At 35.9% G+C, this 24,854-nt stretch overlaps 1 protein-coding gene across 1 annotated transcript in view; it reads left to right on the top strand.

The window, feature by feature from the left end:
- NUDCD1 (NudC domain containing 1) overlaps positions 1-23,964 on the top strand; it is a 76,986-nt gene extending 53,022 nt beyond the window's left edge. Inside the window, exons 9-10 of the mRNA XM_043601609.1 lie at positions 20,947-21,106; positions 23,007-23,964. Of these exons, the coding sequence (XP_043457544.1) occupies positions 20,947-21,106; positions 23,007-23,299 (453 nt within the window). The 3' untranslated portion in view covers positions 23,300-23,964. The remainder of the gene's footprint in view (positions 1-20,946; positions 21,107-23,006) is intronic.
- Positions 23,965-24,854: the final 890 nt, after the last annotated feature.

Raw genomic sequence — 24,854 nt, 5'->3', positions numbered from 1 at the left:
AGTTTAGAAGTTATTCACCTCCTTGGTTAAATTTATCCCTATTTTATTCTTTTTGATGAAATTGTTAATGAGATTGTTTTGTTGATTTCTCTTTCCAGCAGTATGTATGTATACTGTACATATGTAACTGATATATAGAAACATAACAGCATTTTGTGTATTACCTTTATATCCTGCAACTTTACTGAATTTATTGATTGTAATCATTTTTTTAGTAGAGTCTTTAGGGTTTTCTATATAATGTCACATCATCTGCAAATAGTGATAGTTTTACTTCTTCCTTTCTGATTTGGATGCCTTTTTATTTCTTTTTCCTACCTAATTGCCCTGCTTAGGACTTCCAATACTATGTTGAATAAAAGTGGTAAGAGTGGGCATCCTTTTCTTGTTGATGATCTTAGAGGAAAAGCTTTTAGCTTTTCACTGTTGAGTTTGATATTAGCTGTGGGCTTGTCATATATGGCATTTATTATGTTATATTCCCTCTGTACGCACTTTTTGAGAGTTTTTGTAAATGTTGAATTTTTTCAAATGCTTTTTTCTGCATGTATTGACATGATCATACAATTTTTATTCTTTTTTTTTTTTTTTTAAATTTTTTTTCAACGTTTATTTATTTTTGGGACAGAGAGAGACAGAGCATGAACGGGGGAGGGGCAGAGAGAGAGGGAGACACAGAATCGGAAACAGGCTCCAGGCTCTGAGCCATCAGCCCAGAGCCCGACGCGGGGCTCGAACTCACGGACCACGAGATCGTGACCTGGCTGAAGTCGGACGCTTAACCGACTGTGCCACCCAGGCGCCCCTCAATTTTTATTCTTAATTTTGTTAATGTGGAATATCTCATTAATTTTCAGATATTAAACCCTCCTTGCATCCCTGCAGTAAACCTCATCCCTGCAGTTTACCTGCAGTAAAGCAAATTTATATATTTAGGTGCTCCTGTGTTGGTGTCGTAAATATTTACAAATGTTATATTCTCTTGTTAGAGTGACCTTTTTATCATTATTTAATGATTTGCCTCTTATTACATTCTTTGCCTTCAAGTCTGTTGTCTGATGTAAGTATAGCTTACCCCAGCTTTCTTTTGGTTTCCACTGAATGGAATATCTTTTGCGGTCTCTTCACTTTCAACTTTGTGTGTCTTTACTTCTGAAGGGAGTCTCTTCTAGGCAGCATATAGATGGGTCTTATTTTTTTCTTTCAGTCACTCTATGTATTGAGAATTTAATCTATTTACATTCAGATTAATTATCGATAGGTGTGTAATTATTGCCATTTTGCTACCTAATTTTCTGGCTGTTTTGTAGTTTTTCTATTCCTTCTCTGTCTTCCTTTGTGATTTGATGATTTTCTATAGTGGTATGCTTAAACTCCTTTATCTTTTATGTATCTACTGTAGGTTTTTGCTTAATGGTTATCATGAGGTTTACATTTATTTTTTTGTTGTTGTTTATTTATTTATTTTGAGAGGGAGAGAGCATGTGCACGAGCAGGGGAGGGGCAGAGAGAGAATCCCAAGGAGATGCTGTGTGCTGAGATCATGAACTGAGCCAAAATCAAGAGTCAGACACCTAACCAACTGAGCCACCCAGGTGCCCCAATGAGGTTTATATTTAAAAGCTTAGATTTATAACCATTTGTTTTATGTTGATTACAGCTTAAGTCTGAATGCATTTTAAAGCTATACATTTTTACTCCCTGAAACATTTTATGTGTTTGATGTCACAATTTATATTTTTTTATCTTGTGTATCCCATAATTACTGTAGTTGCGTTTTTGCAACGTTTGTCATTTAACTTTTATGCTACCTTTCTAGGTGATTAACTTGCTATCTTCACATTAGATTTTGAAAGTTATTGTGCATTTACCTTTACCAGTGAGGTTTATATTTCCATATGGTTTTCTGTTACTATTTGGCATCCTTTTTGTTCAGCTTAAAGAAGTCCCTTGACATTTCTTATAGGGCCAGTCTAGGACTGATGAATTCCTTCACCTTTTGCTTCTCTGGAAAACTGTTTCTCCTGCCATTCTGAATGATATCTTTGCCAGGTAGAGTATTCTTGGTTGGAGGTGTTTTTTCCTTCAGCACTTTGAGTGTATCATGCTACAGCTTTCTGGCCTGCAAAGTTTCTGCTGAAAAAAACTGCTGATAGTTGTGGTGGGGTGGTGGCGGTCCCTTATACATAACAAGTTGTTTTTCTTTTCCTGCTTTCAAGATTCTATCCTTGTCTTTAACTTTTGACATTTTAAACATGACATGTCTTGGTGTAGGTCTTTTTGAGCTGATATTACTTCAAACTTTCTGGAGCCCAACCTTCTGGGCTTCCTGAACCTTCCCTTCCTTCCCCAGGTTTTCCCTTTGTTTATCCATACTTCTGTGCTTAGTGAATATCTTTATGACTGCTGTTTTGATCTCTTCATTGGGTGAACAAACCACTTACCTCCATTTCATTAAGATCTCTTTCTGAGGTCTTATCTTGTTCTTTCCTCTTTGCAACATATTCCTGTTTCTTCATTTTCCTCACTCTGTATTGGTTTCTCTGCCTTAGGTAAAACAGCCAACTTTCCAGGTCTTGAAGGAATGGTCTCTTGTAGGAAGTGAACCTTATTGTTCAGCTCTTCCCTACCTCTTGGTTTTCTCTCAAACTTTTTTGATATTCCAAGCAGCCTATTTTACTTTTAGTGGCTCCTAGCATTTAGGGGTGTACCAAGAACTGTCAGTGTCCCTAAGGGGAGGATCTCAGTCAGCAACTACATTCAGACTGATTGGAAGCCTCAGGCAACAGCTTTTAAGGTATGCAAAATATATAGTCATAACCAGAAGTCCCACTGTCTGCCAGAACCAGGTAAACTAGAGGTGTCCCCTGGGTGGCAGCCATAAAAATCAGGGTGCCAAGAAAGTGTACAAGTATCTTTCCGGGGGATCCTGGCACTCTGGAAGAATGCAGAGGGATAGTGCAATAATGCCCGCTGGTCTCCGTCTCCAAGAGTATCTCAGTAAGCCCCTGTATATTAAATTAAAGTCTGGGGCTGAGGTTCCAGGCCAAGCAAATAAGCCTTTTTCACAGAAAGACTTGGGTTACGTTTCATTCTGTTAGTGCAATGCCCTTATGGTGGTAGCTGGCCAAGAACTGTATCTCCAGTTTTTAGTGTCAGGTGGGACCTGGAAATAAAAGCTCCACTGGATAGGCAATTAGGGGGGACATCCACTGGCTAGCAGCCATAAAAACTGAGACCACCAGATTAAGAACTGGGGTGTGAGATGTGTGGGCAAGCTTTCTTCTGGAAATGCTGTGCCCTGGAGCACAGCAGAAGGAGAGTGCAAAGATAGCACCCACCTTCTGAGGTCTCTAGAGAGTTATAACCAGCTCTTAGATGTGTTTAATGAGAAACCTGCCCCCTTGGTCTGCAGCAGTGAAGATAAGCTAATGGGCCTTTTTTACAGAAAGACTGGATACTGCAGTTTTTTGCCTCTGTGCTTTGGCCTTGGGGATGGTAGCCAGTTAACTCTTTGTCCTGTATGGGCTTATGGGACCTGCAGGTATAAACCCCCACTAGCTGCCAGAGCCAGGTGCCCTAGAGGTCTCCCCTGGATGGGAGCCACAAAAATTGGGGCACCAGATGGGGGTACAACTCCTTTCTGAGAGGTACCAGTGCTCTGGAGTGAGGCAGATGGAGAATGTAAAGTTGATACCCGCTGGTGTCTGTCCCTTGAGAATATTACAGTGTGTCTCTAGATGAGTGTTAAAATGAGCCTCTTTTACAGAAAATCTGGGTACTTTGCAGTCAGCTGCCTCTGTGACTGGTGAGTCTGTGCCCCATGGCCCTTTACTAACAGTTTCTCAATTCAAGCTCCTTGGCTTTCAAACATCGAAGTTTTGGAGGCTCATCTCTCAAGTGCAGGTCTCAAAAGGTGGGGTGCCTGATGTGGGGTTAAACCCGTCATTCCTCAGGGAGTAACTCAGTGTTTCAGGTTCCCTCCTGATTATAGGTGACCATAACAGGGGTACGGTTTATGGTGAGATTATGCCTGCCTGCTTTGGTATGGGTTTTTGTCCCAGAGGAGATTGTTCCATACATAGCTATAGATTCAGTGTGTCCATGTGAGGAGGTGAGTTCAGGATCTTTCTACGTTGCCATCTTGAACTGAATCTCCTAAATATCTTGTCTTCGTCTCAGTTGGGTTAAATTTGAGACCAAAGTTTGGTCTTTGAGACCAGAGACCAAAGTTTCTTTTTACAGTTTTCTGTTATTAGACATTTTGCATAAATATGCAAAGATTGTCTGAAGTAAAAATGTATAAACATTGCTGTTTGTGTATAAGTGGAATGGGTATAAATGGAATAGCTCCAACGAATTAATAAGTACATCTTTGTAAAGGCAGAATTGGCTTGTGAGTGTATTGTATCAAAATCAAGGTCTACCTGGTCAAATGTGTATTTTCTTGGTATACCCAGGGGGGTACCAGTTGGCTTGTCATTGGAAGAAGGAAACAAAGGAGGCTATAATATTTCAGATGTTCACTGCTACATCCATTCTAGGAATCAAATAGTACTTTATCAACAATTTGTACTTCTTTCTGCAGTGTTTACTCCAAGTTCTCTCTTGATTTCATTTTTCATGACTTTGGCTGTACATGGAAAGGTCAGTATATGTCCTTATAGTTTTAGGAAACAATACTGTAAGAAAAAGGTCAGAACTCTATATTGTAAATGACAGATTTTTCAAAATAGAAGTTCCCTGAAAGAAATGGGAATCAGGGTTAGAATTTAGCATTTTGAAAATAAAATAGTGAATGAATATATGCAGCAGCACAATAAAAGAGAAATACTAAATTTTAAATTTGAGAAAGGAAAGTAATAAGATGTGGTCACTTGAGTAAAACTCAAGTCAGAATTCAAATACAGTTGATGAGTTATTTTTGCTTCTCTCTAGATCTGTACTATACAAAATATTAGCCCCTGGCCACCTAGTAGTTATTGAGCATTTGAAATTGTAGTTTGTCTGAATTGAGATGTACTATGAGTGTGAAATACACAACCAGATTTTGCAGTCTTATAATAAAAAATATAAAATACGTTAACACTTTTATATGAATTTTTATGAGATAATAGTTTTTATATGTTTGGTTAAATAAATATATTACTAAGACTCCTTTTTCCTGTTTTTATTTTTAATGTGACTACTAGAAAATTCAAAATTACATATGTGGTTTGTAGTAATCTGTAGTGATCAAATTAAACAGGCTTGAGCAATCAAAAGGTGATAGGATATTTTTAAAAATTAAATTACAGTGAGTTTCTAAGATCAGTTGAGATGGTATTCATCATATACTGCTTAAAACAGAAAATTAAAATAGCTGAAAAAAGTATTTGCAACTTATAGATAAATAAAGCCATCAAGACTGGAAGCAGAGGAGTTGCAAAGAGGAAATTATTCTTTTAAGTTAATGTCATTATGAAAGCTAGTACAAAAGGCATGTATCTGATACACTAATTCTTTCCAAAAGATATTAAGGATGAGATCAGAAGTTCAGAGGAAGGAAATACATTTAGAAAGAATGTATTTAGAAATACATTTAGAAAGGAAATACTATTAGATAAAAAGTATCTAAGCCTATGGTTCTCAAGCTTTTTGGTCTCAGGATCCCTTTACGTTCTTACGTTCCCTGGGGTATCAATTTCTAATACTTGGTCAAATTTGATATAGTGCAAAAAAATTTAAGCTATACAATTTTGCTACTATGGCTGCCATAACAAAGTACCACAGACTGGGTAACTTAAACAATGGAAATTTATAGTCTCAATTCTGGAGGCTAGAAGTCAGAGATCTTGGTGTTAGCGTGTTTAGATTGTTCTGAAGCCTCTCTCCTTGGCTTGTAGATAGCTGTCTTCCTTAGTCTTCACATGGTCCTCCCCCTGCATGTGTTTGTTTCCTAATGTCTTATAACACCAGTCATATTGGATTAAGATGCACCCTAATGACTCAGTTTAACTACCCTTTTAAAGGTTCTGTCTCCAAATACGTCACATTCTGAGGTACTGTGGGGTTAGGACTTAAACATATGACTTTGGGAGGGATATAGCTTAGCCCATAAAAATATCCTTCACTTAGATTTTAGCACTTATTAACATTTTGTCACATTTATTTTTTCTTTGTTTTTCTACCTCCGTTTTGCTAAAATATTTAGGAACAGTTGCACATGCCATGTCCCTTCATCCCTAATATCTCACATGTGCACTAAAGATGAAGGCATTTTCTTATATAAGCACAATACAAGTCAGGAAATTTAACTTTGATATAATACTTTTATCTAACATAGTTCATAGCAATTTTTTTTCCCTGATTTGGAAACCTATTGCACTTAGTTGTGATGTCTCTTTAGTTTCCTTTAATTTGGAACATCCAGTTACCCAGTCTTTATGTTGTTGACTTTATTTTGTACCTTTTATGGACTGTCTCCAATATTTCCTCAAGGTCAGATTCACTGGCTACATTTTTGCCAGGAATACCACATAAATGACATTTCCTTTTTAGTGTCTAACATGAAGGAGAACTTCATGGCAATTTTCCGTACTATTATGGCATGAAATTTAATCGGATGGTATTCACCTGGTTTCCCTGCTCCCAAGTTATCATCTTCCCCTTTGAATTAATAAGTACTTTGTGTGAAATGAAAATAGAAACACAAAGGTTCAAAATCTTTGGGATGCAGGAAAAGCCGTTCTAAGGGAGATGTTTATAGTGATACAGGCCTATCTCAGGAAACAAGAAAAATATCAAACAATCTCACCTTACAACTAAAAGAACAAGAAAAAGAAAAAGCCCAAAGTTAGTAGAAGGAAAGTAATAAAGAATAGAGCAGAAACAATTAAAATAGAGAATAAAAAAAAGACCAATGAAACAAAAAGCTCGTTCTTTGAAAAGATAAAATTGATAAACCTTTAGCCAAAATCATCAAGGAAAAAAAAGAGGACTCAAATAAATAATCTGAAATTAAAGAGAAGTTAAAACTGACACCACAGAAATAGAAAGGACTGAGACGATGGCAAAAAATTATTTGCCAACAAATTGAATAACCTAGCAAATGGGTAAATTCTTAGAAATATACAATCTTCCAAGATTGAATCAGAAAGAAAAAAATCTGAACAGACTAATAACTAGTAGTGAAATTGAATCATTAATCAAAAAACTCCCCCAAAACCAAAGTCCAGGAATGGATGGCTTCAAAAGGTAAAATCTACCAAAAATTTAAAGAAAAAGTAATACTTACTCTTTGCAAACTTCCAAATTATAGAAGAGGAAGGAATGTTTACAAATTGCATTCCATAAGGCTAACATTACCCTGATACCAAAACCAGGCAAAGACACTTAAAGAAAATTAGACCAATATCTCTGATGAATAAAGATGCAAAAATCCTCAACAAAATATTAGCAAATCAAATTGAACAATACCTTAAAAGGATCATTCACTATGATCAAGTGGGATTTATTCCAGAAATGCAAGAATGACTTATTATCTACAAATCTGTCAACATGAGATAAACCATATCAACAAAATGAATAAAAATGCTAAGATCATCTTAATAGATGCAGAAAAAGCTGTTGACAAAATTTAGCATCCATTCATGATAAAAAATTTCAATGAAGTTTGGTATAGAGGGAACATAACAGAGTAAATGTCATATATGACAGGGCCACAGCTAACATACTCAAACTGAAAATTTTCCTTTAAGATCAGGAATAAGACAAGGATGCCCACTCTTGCCACTTTTATTCAGCATAGTACTGAGAATTCTAGCTGCAGCAGTCAGACAAGAAAAAGAAAGAAAAAGTCATCCAAATTGATAAGGAAGAAGTAAAAGTTAGTAATTCCACTACTGATATTTACCCAGAGAAAGCAAAAACACTAATTCAAAAAGATAAATGCACCTCTAGGTTCATTGCATTATTTTTTACAATAGCCAAGATACGAAAGCAACCCAAGTGTCCATCGATAGAAGAATGGACAAAGAAGATGTGGTATGTGAATACACACACACACACACACACACACACTGGAATATTTCTCAGCTATAAAAAAGGGTGAAATCTTGAAATCTTGGGGGTACCTGAGTGGCTCAGTTGGTTGAGCATCTACCTCTTGATTTCAGTTCAGGTCATGATTCCAAGATTGTGAAATTGAACTGCGTGCTGAACATGTAGTCTGCTTAAGATTCTCTTCCTCTCCCTTTTCCCCTCTTTCCCCACTTGTGGTCTCTCTCTAAAATAAAAATTTTTAAAAAGGTGCCTAGGTGGCTCAGTTGAGCATCCAACCTTGTCTCAGGTCATGATTTCATGGTTCATGAATTCAAGTCCTGCATCAGGCTCTGCACTGACAGTGTGGAGCCTGCTTGGGATTCTCGCTCTCCCCTTCTCTCTGCCACCACTCCCTTGCTTGCTCTTTCTCTAAATAAACTTAAAAAAATCTTAGAAAAAGGATGAAATTTGGCCATTTTTTGACAATGTGGATGGACATTGGTAGAGGGTATGTGAAGTAAGTCAGACAGAGAAAAACAAATACCATACGATTTCGTTTATATGTAGAATATATAATATATAATAAGTAAAAAGCAAAACAAGATCTGTAAATACAGAGAACAAACTGGTGAAAAGGGGAGGGGTGGCCAAAATAGGTGAAAGGGAGTAGAAGAAACAGGTCTAGTTATGAAAAGAATAAATCATGGGGATGGAAGGTACAGGTATAAGGAATATAGTCCATGCTATTGTAGTAACACTGTATGGTGACAGATGGTAGCCACACTTGTGGTAGACATAGCATAACATAAAGACTTGTTAAGTCACTATGTTGTTCACCTCAAGCTAATAGAACATTAGATGTTAAACTGTACTTCAATTAAAAAAAAGGTAAAACTCTCACCAAAATAATAAAATACCTAGGAATAAATGTAACTAAAGAGGTGAAAGACCTGTACTCTAAAAACTATAGAACACTGATGAAAGAAATTGAAGAAAACACAAAGAAATGGAAATATACACCATGCTTATAGATTGGAAGAATTTAGATTGTTAAAATGTCCATAATACTCAAAGTAATCTAGATATTCAGTGAAATGCCTATCAAAGTACCAATAGCATTTTTCTTACAGAACTAGAACAAAAAAATCCTGAAATTTGTATGATTCACAAAATACTACTAATAGCCAAGGTATTCTTGAGAAAGAACAAAGCTAGAGGTGTCACAATCCCAGATTTCAAACTATACTACACAAAGCCATAGTAATCAAAACAGTATGGTACTGGCACAAAAATAGATACATAAATTAGTAGAACAGAATAGAGAGTCCAGAAATAAGCCCAAGCTGATCTTGTCAATTAATACATGACAAATTATATGACAAATAGGGAATATGTATATTCTCTATACAATGGGGAAAATTAATAAATGGTGCTGGGAAAACTACATTGTAAAAGAATGAAACTAGACCATTTTTTTTACACCATACACAAAAAACTCAAAATGAATTAAACATGTAAATAGAAGATCTGAAGCCAATAACTCCCAAAAGAAAACATAGGCAGTAAAGGCTTATGTATCAGCCTTAGCAATATTTTCCTCAATCTGTCTCCTCAGGCAAGAGAAACAATAGCAAAAGTAAACAATTGGGAGTACATCAAACTAAAAATCTTTTGCATGGCAAAGGAAATCATCAGCGAAATGAAAGGTCACTTACTGAGTTGGAGAAGATATTTGTAAATGATATATCCAATAAGGGATTGATATCCAAAATATATAAAGAGCTCCTAGAACCCAACACCAAAAAACTAATGTTTTAAAAACTGGGCAGAGGACCTGAACAGACATTTTTCTAAAGAAAACACACAGACGACTAAGGTACCTATGAAACAACCTCATGAACCAAGCTCTGCTACCTTCAGACTTTTCTTCTACAGCTTCTTTACCTCTCTCAGCCTTCAAAGAATTGCAGAGAGTTAAGAGTCTCCCTAGGCTTTGGCTTCAGGGAATGCTGAGGCCGGTTTCATCTTCTATCCATACCACTAAAACTTTCTATCAGTTAAGGTTGCTTTGCTTTCTTATCACTGGTATGTTCACTTGAGTACCACTTTTAATTTCCTTCAAGAACTTTTCCTTTGCATTCACAACTTGGCTAACCATTTGGGGCAAGAGGCCTAGCTTTTGGCCTTTCTCAGCCTTTAAGATGCCTTCCTATTAATTAAGTTCATCTTGTATGGGTGAGGTTTGTGGCACCCCAGAACAATTACAATAGTTAACATCAAAGATCACCAATCACAGATGATGATAACAAATACAGTAATAATAAAAAAGTTTGACATGTTAAGAATTACCAAAAGGTGACTAAGAGACACTGAGCAAATGCTGTTGGAAAAATGGTGCCAATAGACTTGCTCAGCACAGGGTTGCCACAAACTTTGAGTTGTAAAAACAAAAAAAGCTGCATCTGTGAAGCACAAAACGAGCTATGCTGTACTGTATGCCATATTCAAAGAGAACTTTCTCCAGTGTTAATAAAAAGAAATGATGCATCAATAATTTATACCTTTCCTGTAGAACTTACCTCATTTCCTTTTATGTTCTTTGAGATGACTCTGGGTAAGATACTTAGCCCCTATCTTATTCTATAAATATGATGATAATAATAGTACTTATTTCACAATTATTATAATGAGTAAAATATATTTCAAGCCACCTACACAGGGGTTGGCACTTAGAAAGACCTTAGTAATTGCAAATATCCTTTATTACCATTCTAGGCATCTTGTATACATTCTGCCTTAAATATTATAGTCATCCCAAATTAAACGAAATGAGCAACATTAATGGGGAAAACACGGCAACTTTAGAGTGATCTTCATGGAAATCATAAAGCATTTAAACAATTTTATGCCTGAGAAATTTGTGAATAGCTATTAAAAAAACCTGACTCTGTGTTAATCTAGCATATTTAATTTAGAGACAAATTTCTAAAATCTTGCACCATTTCAAAAATAAGAAATGCAAAATTCATTATTCTGTTTGTCATTGTATTGTCAAATAAATTATATTTTATCTATAATTCTAACTGTAGGCCCATCACTTTCAATTTTATACTTTCCTATAATGCATATATTTCAGTAGTTTGTAGATCTTCCCATAAAAAGTGAACAAGTTATTCTTGAAATAAGCTTTGGATGCTTTAAATATACTCAAAACCAAGTTTCTGGAAGTTTTAAAATCAAGATTAACTAGTCTGATGATACTAACTGCAAATAATAGTATACTGTAAGACAAAACATACCCTTTAGATGAAGTAAATAATTTAGAATTCTTCTCTGTGTAGTAAGAGATTGTATAATATTCATTTTACTTAATAAATCCAGCCTGCCTAGTATTCCCCAAGGTAAGTAGATCATGCCACTAAAAAAAAAAAAAAAAATGCCACTAAAAGATGTTTGATCCCTCCTCAGTTGGTCAGTGGCCATGATAGGAAAATAGGCTTATAATTCTATTCAAAGGTTGCAAACCAAGAGTAGCTAAAGGAATTGTGTATAAACGGTGATTTAGGATAACACCTAAAAAAGTCTGGTTTCACTTTCTCATGATAGTATTAGAATCTCTTGATAATTATTTATGCTTTTCAATATTTTATTTAAATCTAATTTAGTTAACATATAGTGTAATAATTGTATCAGGAGAAAAATTTAGTGATCCATCACTTACATACAACACCCAGTGCTCATCCCAAGTGCCTTCCCTAATGCCCATCACCCATTTAGCCCATCCTCCCTACTCAGTATTCCTCTAGCAACCTCAGTTTGTTTTCTGTATTTAGGAGTCTCTTATGGTTTGCCTTCCTCTCTTTTATTTTTTCTTCCCTTCCCCTGTGTTCATTTGTTTTGTTTCTTAAATTCCACATATGAGTGAAATCATATATTTGTCTTTCTCTGATTGACTTATTTCACTTAGCATAATATACTCAGTTCCATCCACATTGTTGCAGATGGCAAGATTTCAATTCTTTTTGATTGCTGAGTAATATTCCATTGTATGCTTTTTCCTACTTTTTCTTGCCTTACTTCAATAGCTTGGATTTCCAGCATGATACTGACTAGGAGTAATGAGGACAAATACCCTTTCCTCTTAGCAGTCTTAGTGGGGAGGAGCATTTGGTCTTTTACCATAAAGTACAGTGTTAATTCTAGGTTCCTCAGGGAGGCAGTTGCCTTTAATTTCTAGTTTGCCAAGCATTTTTATCATAAATGGAGGCTAAAATATTTTTCTTCGGCCTGTTGGTAATGCTGAATTTCACTGATTGATAATTTGAATGCTGAATCAGCCCTGAATTCCCAAGATACACTATATTTGGTCATGATGTATTATCCTTTTTACTTATTACTGGATTTGATTTACTAATATTTTACTGAGATTTTTTGCATTACATTCATCAGGAATAATAGTTTCTCTTTTCTTGTCATATCTTTGGCTCTCAGAGTAATGCTGGCCTCATAAAATAAGTTGAGAGTTGTTCCTTTCTTTTGTTTCCTGGAACAGTTTGATATTGTTTCTTTGTTTGGTAAAACACACCAGTGAAGCATTCTAGGTCTGGAGATTTCTTTGTTGGAAGGTTTTTAACAATAAATTCAATCCTGTTAACAGATACAGGACTACTGAGGTTATCTATTTCTCCTTGAGTGAAATGTAATGCTTGTCTTTCAAGGAATTTAACTTAAATTATCAAATATATGAAAGAGTGCTCATACTACTTCATTTTTTCTTTTCTAATATAACCTGTAATTCTATAAAATTCCCTCTAAACATTGTTTTAGTTGCATCTCACATGTACTATGCTTCATTTTCATTCAGTACAAAATTTCCTAATCTCCTTTGTGAGGTCCACTATGACTCATGGGTTATTCAGAAACATGTTGTTTAATTTCCAGATTATTTGTGGATTTTCCAAATTTTTCTTTTTTACTAATATCTAATTTTTTAAAATGTTTATTTATTTTGAGAGAGCATGTGTGAGTGGGGAAGGGCTGAGAGAGAAGGAAAGAGAATCTCAAGCATGCCCTGCACTGTCAGTACAGAGTCTGATGTGGGGCTTGAACTCATGAACTGAGAGATTGTGACCTGAGTGAAAATCAAGAGTCAGATGCTTAAGCAACTGAGCCACCCAAGTGCCCCTAGTAATATCTAATTTAATTCTGTTATGCTCAGAGAACATTGTGTTTATGATTCTTATTTTTTAAATGTGTTTTTTATAGGACAGAATATGGTCTATTTTGGTGAATGTTCCATATCTCTTCTAGGATTCCAATCAGATGTGTGTTAGACTGTTTAATATTGCCTGACAGCATTTAGATGCTCAGTTTTTTGTTTTTAATCCCTGCCCCATCCCCCACTTTGGTTTACGTTCTAATTTTTAATAACCTATTTTCAAGGTCACTAATTCTTTTTCCATAGAGTATACTGATGAGTTTGTTGAAGCCTTTTTCTCTTGCTGTGTTTTTTTCCCCTAGGATTTTTTTTTTCACCCTTTGCAGTTTCTCTCTGCTCTAATTCTGCATTTATTTATGTACATAACCCATCTCTTCCATTAAACTCTTTAAAATCCCATAGTTATTTTAAGTTCCTTGTCTTGTAGTTCCAAAATATAGATCATCTGAATCTGGTTACCTGGTCTGCTTTGTTTCTTGACAGTGGATGTTTTTACTTTCTTCATTTTTTTGTGCCTTACAATTTTTGATTGAATACTGGATGTGAGAGCAGTAGAGACTGAGGTAAATAGTATTTATGCCTGGGAGTGGACATACTTCTGCTGGGTCATTAGTGTGGGTGGTTATGACAGGAGGGTTGTAAAAAGGCTGATCTAACCTTGAGTTTTGTTGTTATGGTTACCCTCAGTGCATCCCTCGCTTCAGATTCCCCTAGTGTTAAGTTACATTCTGGTGGAGGCTGAGTTGATGGAAGATTTTCCCCAACTCTGCTAATTTGCCCTAAGCTTTGGGCTTTCACTGTACATCTGCCTCTCAGAGAGAATCTCTCTTTGCTCTTACTCCTTCTCTAGTGGTAGACTGCTGTTGTCACTTACTTGGTGCTTCCCCAGCCTGATTGGGGGGTGGGGGTGTTGCACGGATGAGGGGTTCAGACTCTTGGCTCAGCCTCAGTCCTGGGCCATGTGTTCTTGGGTTTCAGGGTTTGGGACTTTTTAGTGATACTGCCCTTCCTCTAGAAAATTTGTAATAGTCTAGGCCCAGGATGATTTAATTTCTCCTCCAGGCACAGAGATGGTGTTTTTAAAAATTTTAATTTTTTTTCGCCTCATCTGCAACAGGTCGTCTTCTGAGCCGTTGGGATGCTAAGATTTAATGCTCTCTCCCAACGGTTTAAGACTTTTGACACTTACAGAAAAAAATCCAAGAAGGACATTCTGATTTTTCCACAGAGGAAGACACTTCCTTCCTAAAACTCAGTACCATCAGAGCAGCTCCCTTTCTCCTGGTCTTTTTTTGCTAGGAACTGGTCAAGGATCATAAGAAAATGTGTAAATCCAAAGAATTCTATACTTGCTGTCCCACACTAAGCTTTTGGCGATTTGTTAGTTGAATTCTCAATTATGCAGTTCTTTCTTCTTTCTATGCTCAGATGGAACAGTTCTCCTAGCCCATCTCCTTGGTGACACCTGGTTTTCCTCAGATTTCAAGCTAGTTGGTTTCCTTGTAACCTCAGCTCTCTGATGAATTTTTTAAAAGTAATGATTCTACAAATTACCCAGCCTTTTCTTGTTACATTTGGAGTGACATTATTTCCAGCTTTCTTCATCCTAGGCAGAATCTGGAATTCCTTTGCTTACTATCAATAAACATGCCTAAAAAGCCTAGAACTTCAACTTATAATCAGTAAATTAGTGATGGTTCAGTATTCACAAGAGGTTCCATATACACAAGTAGGCAAATTGTGTACTGTAAAACTCCATTCCTCTGACCTATGCTGAAAAAAAAAAGGGTGGGCATCTCAGAGGCAACCATCTTTTATCCAAGATTAAAGTGTTTTCTTGAACAGGTGCTTCCCATACTGGATGCTGGCTGGCCAAAACAATAAAATAATCTTGTTTGGGAAGTCTAAATGCCAAAATGAACAATAAACACAATTATTCAGCCAACAGAAGGGCAAAAGACATACCCAGAGAGAATAAAGTAAGTAGAAACCATGGTAGGAGGTAGAAAGTGACTGAGGTGGATATAGGTATGAGTAGCAGAAGGAAAGAAGATGGTGATATGATCACAATGACACCACAGTGAAGTACAGAACAAGGGATATTTGGTTCTCAAGAGATAAGTATATTACATGTTCATCAAAACTAGGTACTATTTTCTAAACAACATTCCACTTCTCCTTTAGACCTGACTTGCCAGTGCATTTGTTTGTAGAATGACCCAGTTCTTCATGAGATCTGATTGTTTCCACTGTTCCCTATGATCTTCACATATGTTCACGTTAAACATCCACCTCAAGATAATTCCAGAGGTTTTCTCTGTTCCCTGCAAACTCTAAAAATCCACACTACATAATTTTACCCAAAAGCAAAACAAATCAGTATTAAGATTACAAACTAAAGTAACTAGTTTTGCTAAGTGAATTAAGTAAATGAAATGAAGTGTGATAACTAAAAAAGTACACTTAAAATCAAGTGCACTTTTGTATGATCCTATAGAAAAAAAAAGCATCAACATAAGAAAATGCAGAAAAACAAAAATATTTGAAGCAGACAAAACAGGGAAAGTGAAACATTATCCATTTACCTGGCATGGGCAAATAACCTGTAAGAGTCAAGAGTAAGATGCTCTAAGTTTCCCTGGATAGTCAGGAACAGGTACCACAAAGCCCAAGGTCACAATTTGGTATCCAAGAGCAAAATGGGACAGCAAATAAGAAAGAAGGAAAGGATGGCTGCTTTGGGCAAATGCTGACAAAAGAAGTAGCCCCCAATAGCTTATTAGCAGTGGAAGGAAGGAGCAAAAACAAACCACGCATAACCAGAAAATACGTTTTTAAAATGGAGAAGGCTGAGGTTACTTGGTGTAGTGTTAAAGAGCTCTACTCATTTCAGATGTCTCTAAGGGTATTATCATAGACATATACATTAATGTTTACCCTGATGACATTCAACCATCAATAAAATGTTACTTTCTCTTCAGAATGTTCTATATAAGATGTGCAAATAATAAATCTTAGCAATATTTCATTTTAAAAAGGCTTGAAACATAGTCTTAGCACTTAAATGAGAAGAACTCATTTACACTAGACAATTTACTAATTTGGAAAACTCATTCTTTGCTAATGCCAAATTTATTGCCTTAAAAAAAAAATCCTAAACCCATAAACTGGCCAATAAAATACAATTCCACATTCCTTCTATTTTCATGTTTATTAAAGAAAAGATTGTGTTTATCTTTAAAGTACTAGTGAAAACTACAATTAGAGTAAAATATTCTCTAGAGGAAATTTTGAAATGCATTTCAAGTAGTCAATTGATACTTTTTTTTCTTTGTAGAACACTTAGCAATTAAAGACTTTTGAAGATTAAATGTCAAATTTAAATGTCAAATTTAAAGAACCTCTAATAACTGCTATTACCAAATTAAATTAAAAATGAGTATCAAGAAAAAGATTCTGTCTGTTCAGAAACAGAGTATTTTTATGAGGCCAGACTGAAAAGTTAATGACCTGAAACTTTAATTCCAAAGCCTATTATTGAATTCAAAATTCAAGCATTCTGTACATAGAATAAATTGCTAAAATTTACACTGTTCTTACTATGCATTAAGTATTGGGTTGATATGCATCTACAACTGTATAAAGAAAAACAATTCCCTGGGTTTCTCCTTTACTCTCACAATGCTACCACACAGAACATTACTGATACCAGATGTGTGGGTTTTCCACACATCAAGTAGTTTTCTGAGACTAGTAGGATATCCTACACAATCTACTTGCAGGTAGTGTCACATCCCACAGGCTGAGGCCTCACTCCCGCAAGACTCTCCCAAACTCCCACTTCAGCTGCCAGTCACAAATCCCAGGTTCATCTATACCCGTGACTGGCCATACATCAGGGTTTCAACAACCCTCTCCTTGGGTTCTATAGTTTGCCAAGACAGTTAACAAAATGCACATTGACCAGTTTATTATAAAAAATACAATAGGGGCGCCTGGGTGGCGCAGTCGGTTACGCGTCCGACTTCAGCCAGGTCATGATCTCGCGGTCCGTGAGTTCGAGCCCTGCGTCAGGCTCTGGGCTGATGGCTCAGAGCCTGGAGCCTGTTTCCGATTCTGTGTCTCCCTCTCTCTCTGCCCCTCCCCCGTTCATGCTCTGCCTCTCTCTGTCCCAAAAATAGATAAACGTTGAAAAAAATTAAAAAAAAAAATACAATAAAGGATAATAATGAACATCCAGATGAAAGAGATGCATAATGCAAACTATAGAGGAAGGCCACAAAACCTCCATTCCCTCACCAGACATGCCATCTTCCTAGTACTTCCATGTGTTCAGCAACTCAGAAGCTCTATGAAGCCTGTACCTTTGGGACTTTTGTGAAGGTTTCATCACACAGGCATGATCAGTCATGATCCTATCCTAAAGGTTAGGAGGTGGAGCTGAAAGTTCCAAGCTCCTAATCATGGTGTGGTCTTTCTGGCAAACACCCCCTATCCTGAAGCCATCCAGGAGCTCACCAAGAGTCATCTCGTTAGAACAAAAGACACTCCTATAACTTAGAGTCAAATACCAAGGGGTTAGGAGCTATGTGTCAGGAACCTGGATCAAAGATCAAATATTACAACAAAAGATGTTCCTAGTGTTCTTACCACTTAGGAAATTATAAGAGTTTCAGGAACTGTGTGCCAGGACCCAGAGGCAGAACACAATATATACATATTTTCTATTATTTTACCAACTACCTTATTTAATCTTCACTACTTAAGAATTAGGAATATGATCCCATTTTATAGAAGAGGAAGCTCAAACTTAAGAGGTGAGATTTAAGTTAGGACGCTAGTAAGTGGCAACTGGGATTTCAGTTCAGATGTGCTTCCAAACCCATGTTCTTAATCACCACCACAGCATGTTCTCCCAAAGCCCATTTTATTTTATTTTTTAAGTGTATTGATTTATTTTGAGATACAGCATAAGTGGGGGAGGGACAGAGAGAGGAGGAGAACCCCAAGCAGGCTCCGTGTGCCAGCACAGAGCCCTGTGCAAATCAAAACCACAGGGAATCATCACCTCACACCAGTGAGAATGGCCAGTATGAAAAAGAAGTAAGAAGTGTTGGTGAGGATGTGGAGAAAAGGGAACGCTTGTGCACTCCTTGTTGGAATGTACATTGGTGAAACCATTATGCAAAATACAAGAATGGAGGTTCCTCAAAAAATTAGAAATAGAAATAACCACATAATCCAGTTATTCTACTTTTGGGTATTCAAAGGAAGTAAAAACACAAAATCAAAAAAAGTACTAACCCCCATGCTTATGGTAGCATTATTTATGATAGTCAAGAGCCAACATAGGAGAACAATATGTGTACATTGATGGATCAATGGATTTTAAAAATATGTATACACATACAATGGGATACTTTTTATCCATGAAGAAGAAGGAAATCTTGCCATTTGTGACAACATAGATGCATTTTGATGGCATTATGCTAAGTGAAATAAGTCAGACAAATATATGATCTCATATATGGAATCTCTAAAAACAAAACAAATGAACAAACAACAATAGATTCCTAAATACAGAGAACTGATGATTGACAGAGGGAATGGGGGTTAGAAGATAGACAAAATAGGTGAAGGGGATTAAGAAGTACACACAGGGATCAAAAGTACAGCATAGGGAATAATATAGTCAATCAAATTATAACAACTTTGGTGACTTTTGTAACTAATCATGGTGAGCATTTTGTAATGTATATGATTGTTGGGTCACTATGTCATATACCTAAAATTAATATTGTATTATATGTCAACTATGCTTCAATTAAAAATAAATAATAATAACTACTATAAAATGGGCTTTTGCAGGGGTGGGGGTGCCTAGCTGGCTCAGTTGGTTAAGCGTCCGATTCTTGATTGGTTTCGCCTCAGGTCATGATCTCACGGTTCATAGGTCCAAGCCCCATGTTGGGCTCCATGCTGACAGTGTTGAGCCTTCTTGGGGTTCTCTCGCTCTCTCCTCCCACCGACCCTCACCCCTCTCCCCCATTCACTCACTCTCAAAATAAACAAAAGAAAAATATTTTAATGGGATTTTGGGATGCCTAGGTGGCTCCTTTGGTTGAGGGTCCAGCTCTTGATTGCAGCTCAGGTCACAATCTCATAGCTTGGTGGGTTCAACCCCACATCAGACTCTGCACTGACAGTGCAGAGCCTGCTCGGGATTCTCTGTCTCCCTCTCTCTCTGCCCCTCCCTCCCACTCGTGCTCACTCTTTCTCTCAAAAATAAACAAAATGTAGTACTTTGACTCTAATGGAGATATGTATAAAGTAAGTGAGAGTGGAAGAGAAGAAATATTTAAGTCAGAATAAGGGGCCCATTTTTTTTTTCCTAAGAAAAATGTACCAGTTTTAAGTGTTTCAATGTTATATAAACAAAGCTGCAGTAAACATCGTTGTAGGTGTATTTACATAAAAAACATGTATGGTCTGTGAACACTGTCTGCTATCCTCTTCCCCTTCTGAGGAAGACAAAAGTTCTTGTAGGTGTATTTACATAAAAAATATGTATAGTCTGTGAACACTGTCTGCTATCCTCTTCCTCTTCTGAGGAAGACAAAAGTTCTATCCCCAGGCACTGCTGGGGCAAAAGAAATTGGGTTGCTCTGTCACAGAATTCTCCTGTGACCAGGAGCCTATGCCTGCTCAGCTGTACCAATAAATCCTCTTCCTGGAGAGCCACTTCACAGTTTTCCCTACTGAATACAGGTCAGGTCTCTCTCATTGGAACCCAACATTTTATTCTCCAGTCTTCCCTGAAACTCATGAAAGCAATTCAATATTTATCAAGTACTATGCATGTTTTCTACATTTGATGTGATTTTGTTGGTGTGGTATTTAGGCATTTTTAACTGATGATAACATTTCTAGACAGAATATCATTTCAACCTATTTTCATTAAAAGAAGTATTCCTATAGGTAGAATTCAAATATGAATCTCAATCCGATGGTTTTGTATTAAAAATGAATTCCTTTAGTCATGAGTATTGCAATAAAAATTATTAGCATAGTAAACATTCTTGACATTGATACTGAAATTAAACAGTACATCAACTTAAATAATTTGTAAACAGATTTGAGTTTGAATCTCAGCTTTGTGGTTTTTCTTTGTAGCCTAGAACAAGTTCTCAAACTCTCCATGTTCTTTTATCTCTTAAGTGCAGATAATAACAAGCGTGTTGATTGTTGAAATTAATATTTATAACATGCCTTGTATATATAGCACATGCTCATAAATCTTAGCTATCATTGTACTTAGTAATTGTTACAAGTTCCCATTTGTGAACTTCATATTTGTAATTCTGTGGTTTAAAAAGTATTCTGCCTATAAATGAGTGTTTTATATTGTGTTTTAAACTAGGATACTAAGAGTTAAGAGGCAGTATAGTGTAGTGGTTAGGAACATAGATGCTGGGTTCAGTCTCAGCTCCACAACTTATTACCAGGTTGACCTTGGGCAAGTGACTTTGCTGAACTTTAAAATGGATATAACAGTAGCACATTTCTCCCAGGGGCATTTCTGAAGAGGTAATCAAACTGCCTGTATAAACAGTTTAGAAAACTTGCTGACATATAGAGCTGTGTGTCAGTTATTGGCATCATCATTATTAATTTGTTGAGTAAATTATTTTTTGTCACTATTTTAGGTGAATCTTGGAAGCAACCAGTACCTTTTCTCTGTCATAGTGGATCCTAAAGAAATGCCCTGCTTCTGTTTACGCCATGATGTTGATGCCCTACTCTGGCAACCACACTCCAGCAAACAAGATGATATGTGGGAGCACATTGCAACTTTCAATGCTTTAGGTATAAAGCAAGCTCTTTGACAGCATTTTCCATTATGTCAGAAAGTAGGGTCATTTTTTTTTAAGTTCATTTTTTCTTTTTCTTTTTCTTTTTTTTTTTTTTTAATTTGATCTGTCTTAATTACCTTTGGATTGATTTGTGCTGTATTTGGTTGCTTTTACTATAGTTGATGAATGTTAGTACTTTTGGAACAGAACCAATCTATTTTTATGCTTGTACAGAAGATCAGCACAGAATAGAAATCAAAGTGGTTATGTCACCACTTGATTCTTCTAATCAGTCATTTGTTTATTCCAAATAAGCTATGCGGTATTAGAATATGAACAGTGGGTTTGACAATACCCTACATGGAACTTGTATTCATGTTTCTTCAGAGTAATCATCAAAAACATCATAGAATTGCTCTAAGGAAATGCATTTTAAAACTAGGGCTTGAAAAATGTTAAGATACATAATTGTAGACTTATGCAATAATTGATTTTATGTCAAACTATATTAGTATTGTATGGGAGAAGTTTTTTTATATAAATTAGGCACAGTTACTGCTTTATTGAGTGATTATTTTAAACTGGGAACAGGAAGTAAAATGATATATTCTGAATACAACCTTAATTATAGAGGAGATTGGTCAATTATCCTTTATAGTTAATAATGTAGGCTGCTAAGCTGGTTAATTCAGACTCCAAATGGATTTTTATGACCTGAAATAAAGAGTTTTATTGAAAAATTTGAATATAAAATTTCTGGCCTCTATATAATTCCTCTTTTTTAATTCTGAATCTTCTTTTTTCAGTAAGGAAATCTCTGTCACATAATTTTTATATGCTTAGATTCTCCATTTGTATCCCTAAGTCTGTTTAGAATTCTGCTTAAGTTAAATCAACATTACATTTGATATGTAGTCTCAAGACATTATATACATTGTTAATTTTCTCAAGGTTAGCCCAGAGAGCTAATTCTAAAATACTCAGATATCTACATACTCTTCACTGTTTCCTCTTCAAACCCTGTTTAATGATAAAACCAATATTGATCTTCCTGTGCTCTACCTAGAGTTCCTTTGCTCGTTATTTGATGAGATCACTTTATGTTAGTATTCTGTTTTTATCCCACATGTTATAACATTCAGTAACCATGTCCCAGTCTGAAAATCCTAATTTATACTTCAGAACATAAATACCCTTTTAACCTGTAAAAATAATTTTTTTAAAAGACAAGAATAAGATTTTACAGAGTTTAATTAGTTTTCAAGGGATGTTCTAATTAAGTTTTTAAAATTAGATGCTTAAATTTTCATTCCAACTTGTAGTGATCTCAAGGTTCTACTTCTGGGAGCTGAAGTACAACAAAATCCTGTTACACTGTGGGCACTGGTGTATAAAAATACCACTAACATAATAGAAATAATAAGAGAATGTATTGTCACATTAGCATTTTTAGGCTTGGTGGCTATATTATGAACACACTCCTGAAATAACTTTATAGTGGTATCCTATAAATATTTTCCCATTTATTTGATAAAAAAGATTCTGTAATGCCACATCTGTGATTGATGAGCTTAATTATTTGGCATTTAAAGATAGTTTGACATGTTTTTAGTCCTTTTGATTTTTAGATTTTTAGTGTCCTAATTATTCACGGAAATAAGGAACTATATTGTGTTTTTCTTAAAGAGATAAAACCCTACCTATTTTGTTCCTTAAGAATTAAAGCTCTATTTTGGCACCAATTGGGAGAAATTGTAAGTAGTCATTAACAGTTCAGAATTCAAACACTGTTGAATATTATGGTGTATATTTTATTGAGGCATTTTAATTTATGATAAAAACTGGGAAATACTAAATGTGTAATCACATTTTCCTTCTTTTTAATATATGGGATTTTATTTGTTTCATAACAGGCTACGTCCAAGCATCAAAGAGAGACAAAAAATTTTTTGCTTGTGCTCCAAACTACTCGTATGCAGCCCTGTGTGAGTGCCTTCGTCGAGTGTTCATCTACCGCCAGCCCACTCCCATGTCCACTGTACTTTACAACAGAAAGGAAGGCCGGCAAGTAGGGCAGGTTGCTAAGCAGCAAGTAGCAAGCCTAGAAACCAATGATCCTATTTTAGGCTTTCAAGCAACAAATGAGAGATTATTTGTTCTCACTACCAAAAACCTGTTTTTAATAAAAGTAAATACAGAGAATTGATCACCCCAACATGTTGGCTTTTCTGTACTGAGAAAAGTATTCAGTGGTAGCCAGAAAGCTTAGTAGTTATACTATAATCTGTTAAGTTTTACTATGTTAAATAAATTATATGAATTTTTTATTTTTTAAAGGAAATTGGAAGTATATTCAAGAGATTATGATTCTATAAAAGCTATGGAATGAAGCTGCAAATTTAGAGAAAATTTACTTCTGTAAAAAATGTAAAGTATTAGAATGATTTTTTTAAAAACAGTCTGGAATTTCATCTTTTATATGAAAGATGTACAATTCAGTGTTTAAAAATAAAAATATTTATCACATACTCTTTGTTCATTGATAGTTTCTTCCTTCTGTACCTATAGAACTTTTGGATTACAGTTAAAATGTTGGTTCTTGTAAATACTCATTTAAGTGGACTGAATAGCTGAGGTAGAGGGGGGAAATAGAACAGAAGTACAGCAGGTCCAGTATTGTTAAAGTTTGCTGAAATACTAAGATTTGGGTTTTTTTTCCAAAAATTTTTTTCCATTTAATTTTTATTCATTTGCTCTTCCAACAGGCATAGACAAAGAGAGATGATAAAGTTCCATAAAGTGTAGCTCTTATCCATTGTTATACAACAAACCACCTCAAAACTCATTAAAACAAGACTATTTGAAAATCTATGGTTCACTGATGTGGCTGTCTCTGTTCTGCATGGCTCCAGTAGGCTAGACTTGTCTTATTCCTGTGATAGAGCAGACATTGCAAGAGGGCAAGACTGATACACAAGAGCTTATCAAGCCTGTGTTTCCATCACATTTGCTCTTCTTCCATTGAACAAAGCAAGTCACATGGTCAAGTCTAGAGTCAGTGTGAGAGGGACTGCACAGGAATACAGCAGGAGGTATAATTCATTGGCACCATTAATGTGACAGTCTGTCACACAAATTATGATTTATCCTGGTAGTTCTCCTTAAACTTCTACAGTTAAAAAAAATAACCCTGGGGCACCCAGATGGCTCAGTCAAGTGTCCGACTTGAGCTCAGGTCATGATCTCACAGTTCTTGAGTCAAGTCCCACGTCGGGCTCTGTGCTGACAGCTTGAAACCTGGAGTCTGCGTCAGATTCTGTGTCTCCCTCTCTCTCTGCCTCTCCCCTGCTCATGCTCTCTCTCTCAAAATAAACATTAAAAAAAAAAATAACCCTGTTTATATATTAAATACATTGTGTCATGAATTGTAGTTTTTCATTTCCTTGGATTTTTGGGGGTTTGCATTTACCTGGAAAATTTACTTTGGAGGAAAAAGATGGAGATTACGTGCATGTTCTAAACACTTAAAATGCAGTTTCCTAGAGAGAAGTATTGGGATGCTACATAAGAAATTGGGGAAGTCCAGAGAACTGGTAATGAAAGCCAGAGTCCTAACAGTGCTCTTAGTATTTAGGAATGAGGTGGACTGGGTTTCGAGCATCATAAGGTCAGAACACAGAAAAACAAGACACAAAACTGTATTTCCAGAACTTTTCTGTGCTGTAAAACTTAATGACACAAAAGAGTATTGAGACAGTGAA

Source organism: Prionailurus bengalensis, chromosome F2, assembly GCF_016509475.1.
Source record: "Prionailurus bengalensis isolate Pbe53 chromosome F2, Fcat_Pben_1.1_paternal_pri, whole genome shotgun sequence".
Taxonomy (NCBI): Eukaryota; Metazoa; Chordata; class Mammalia; order Carnivora; family Felidae; genus Prionailurus; species Prionailurus bengalensis.
The sequence above is the reverse complement of the archived record's forward strand: the minus strand, read 5'-3'. Positions and strand labels throughout refer to the sequence as shown.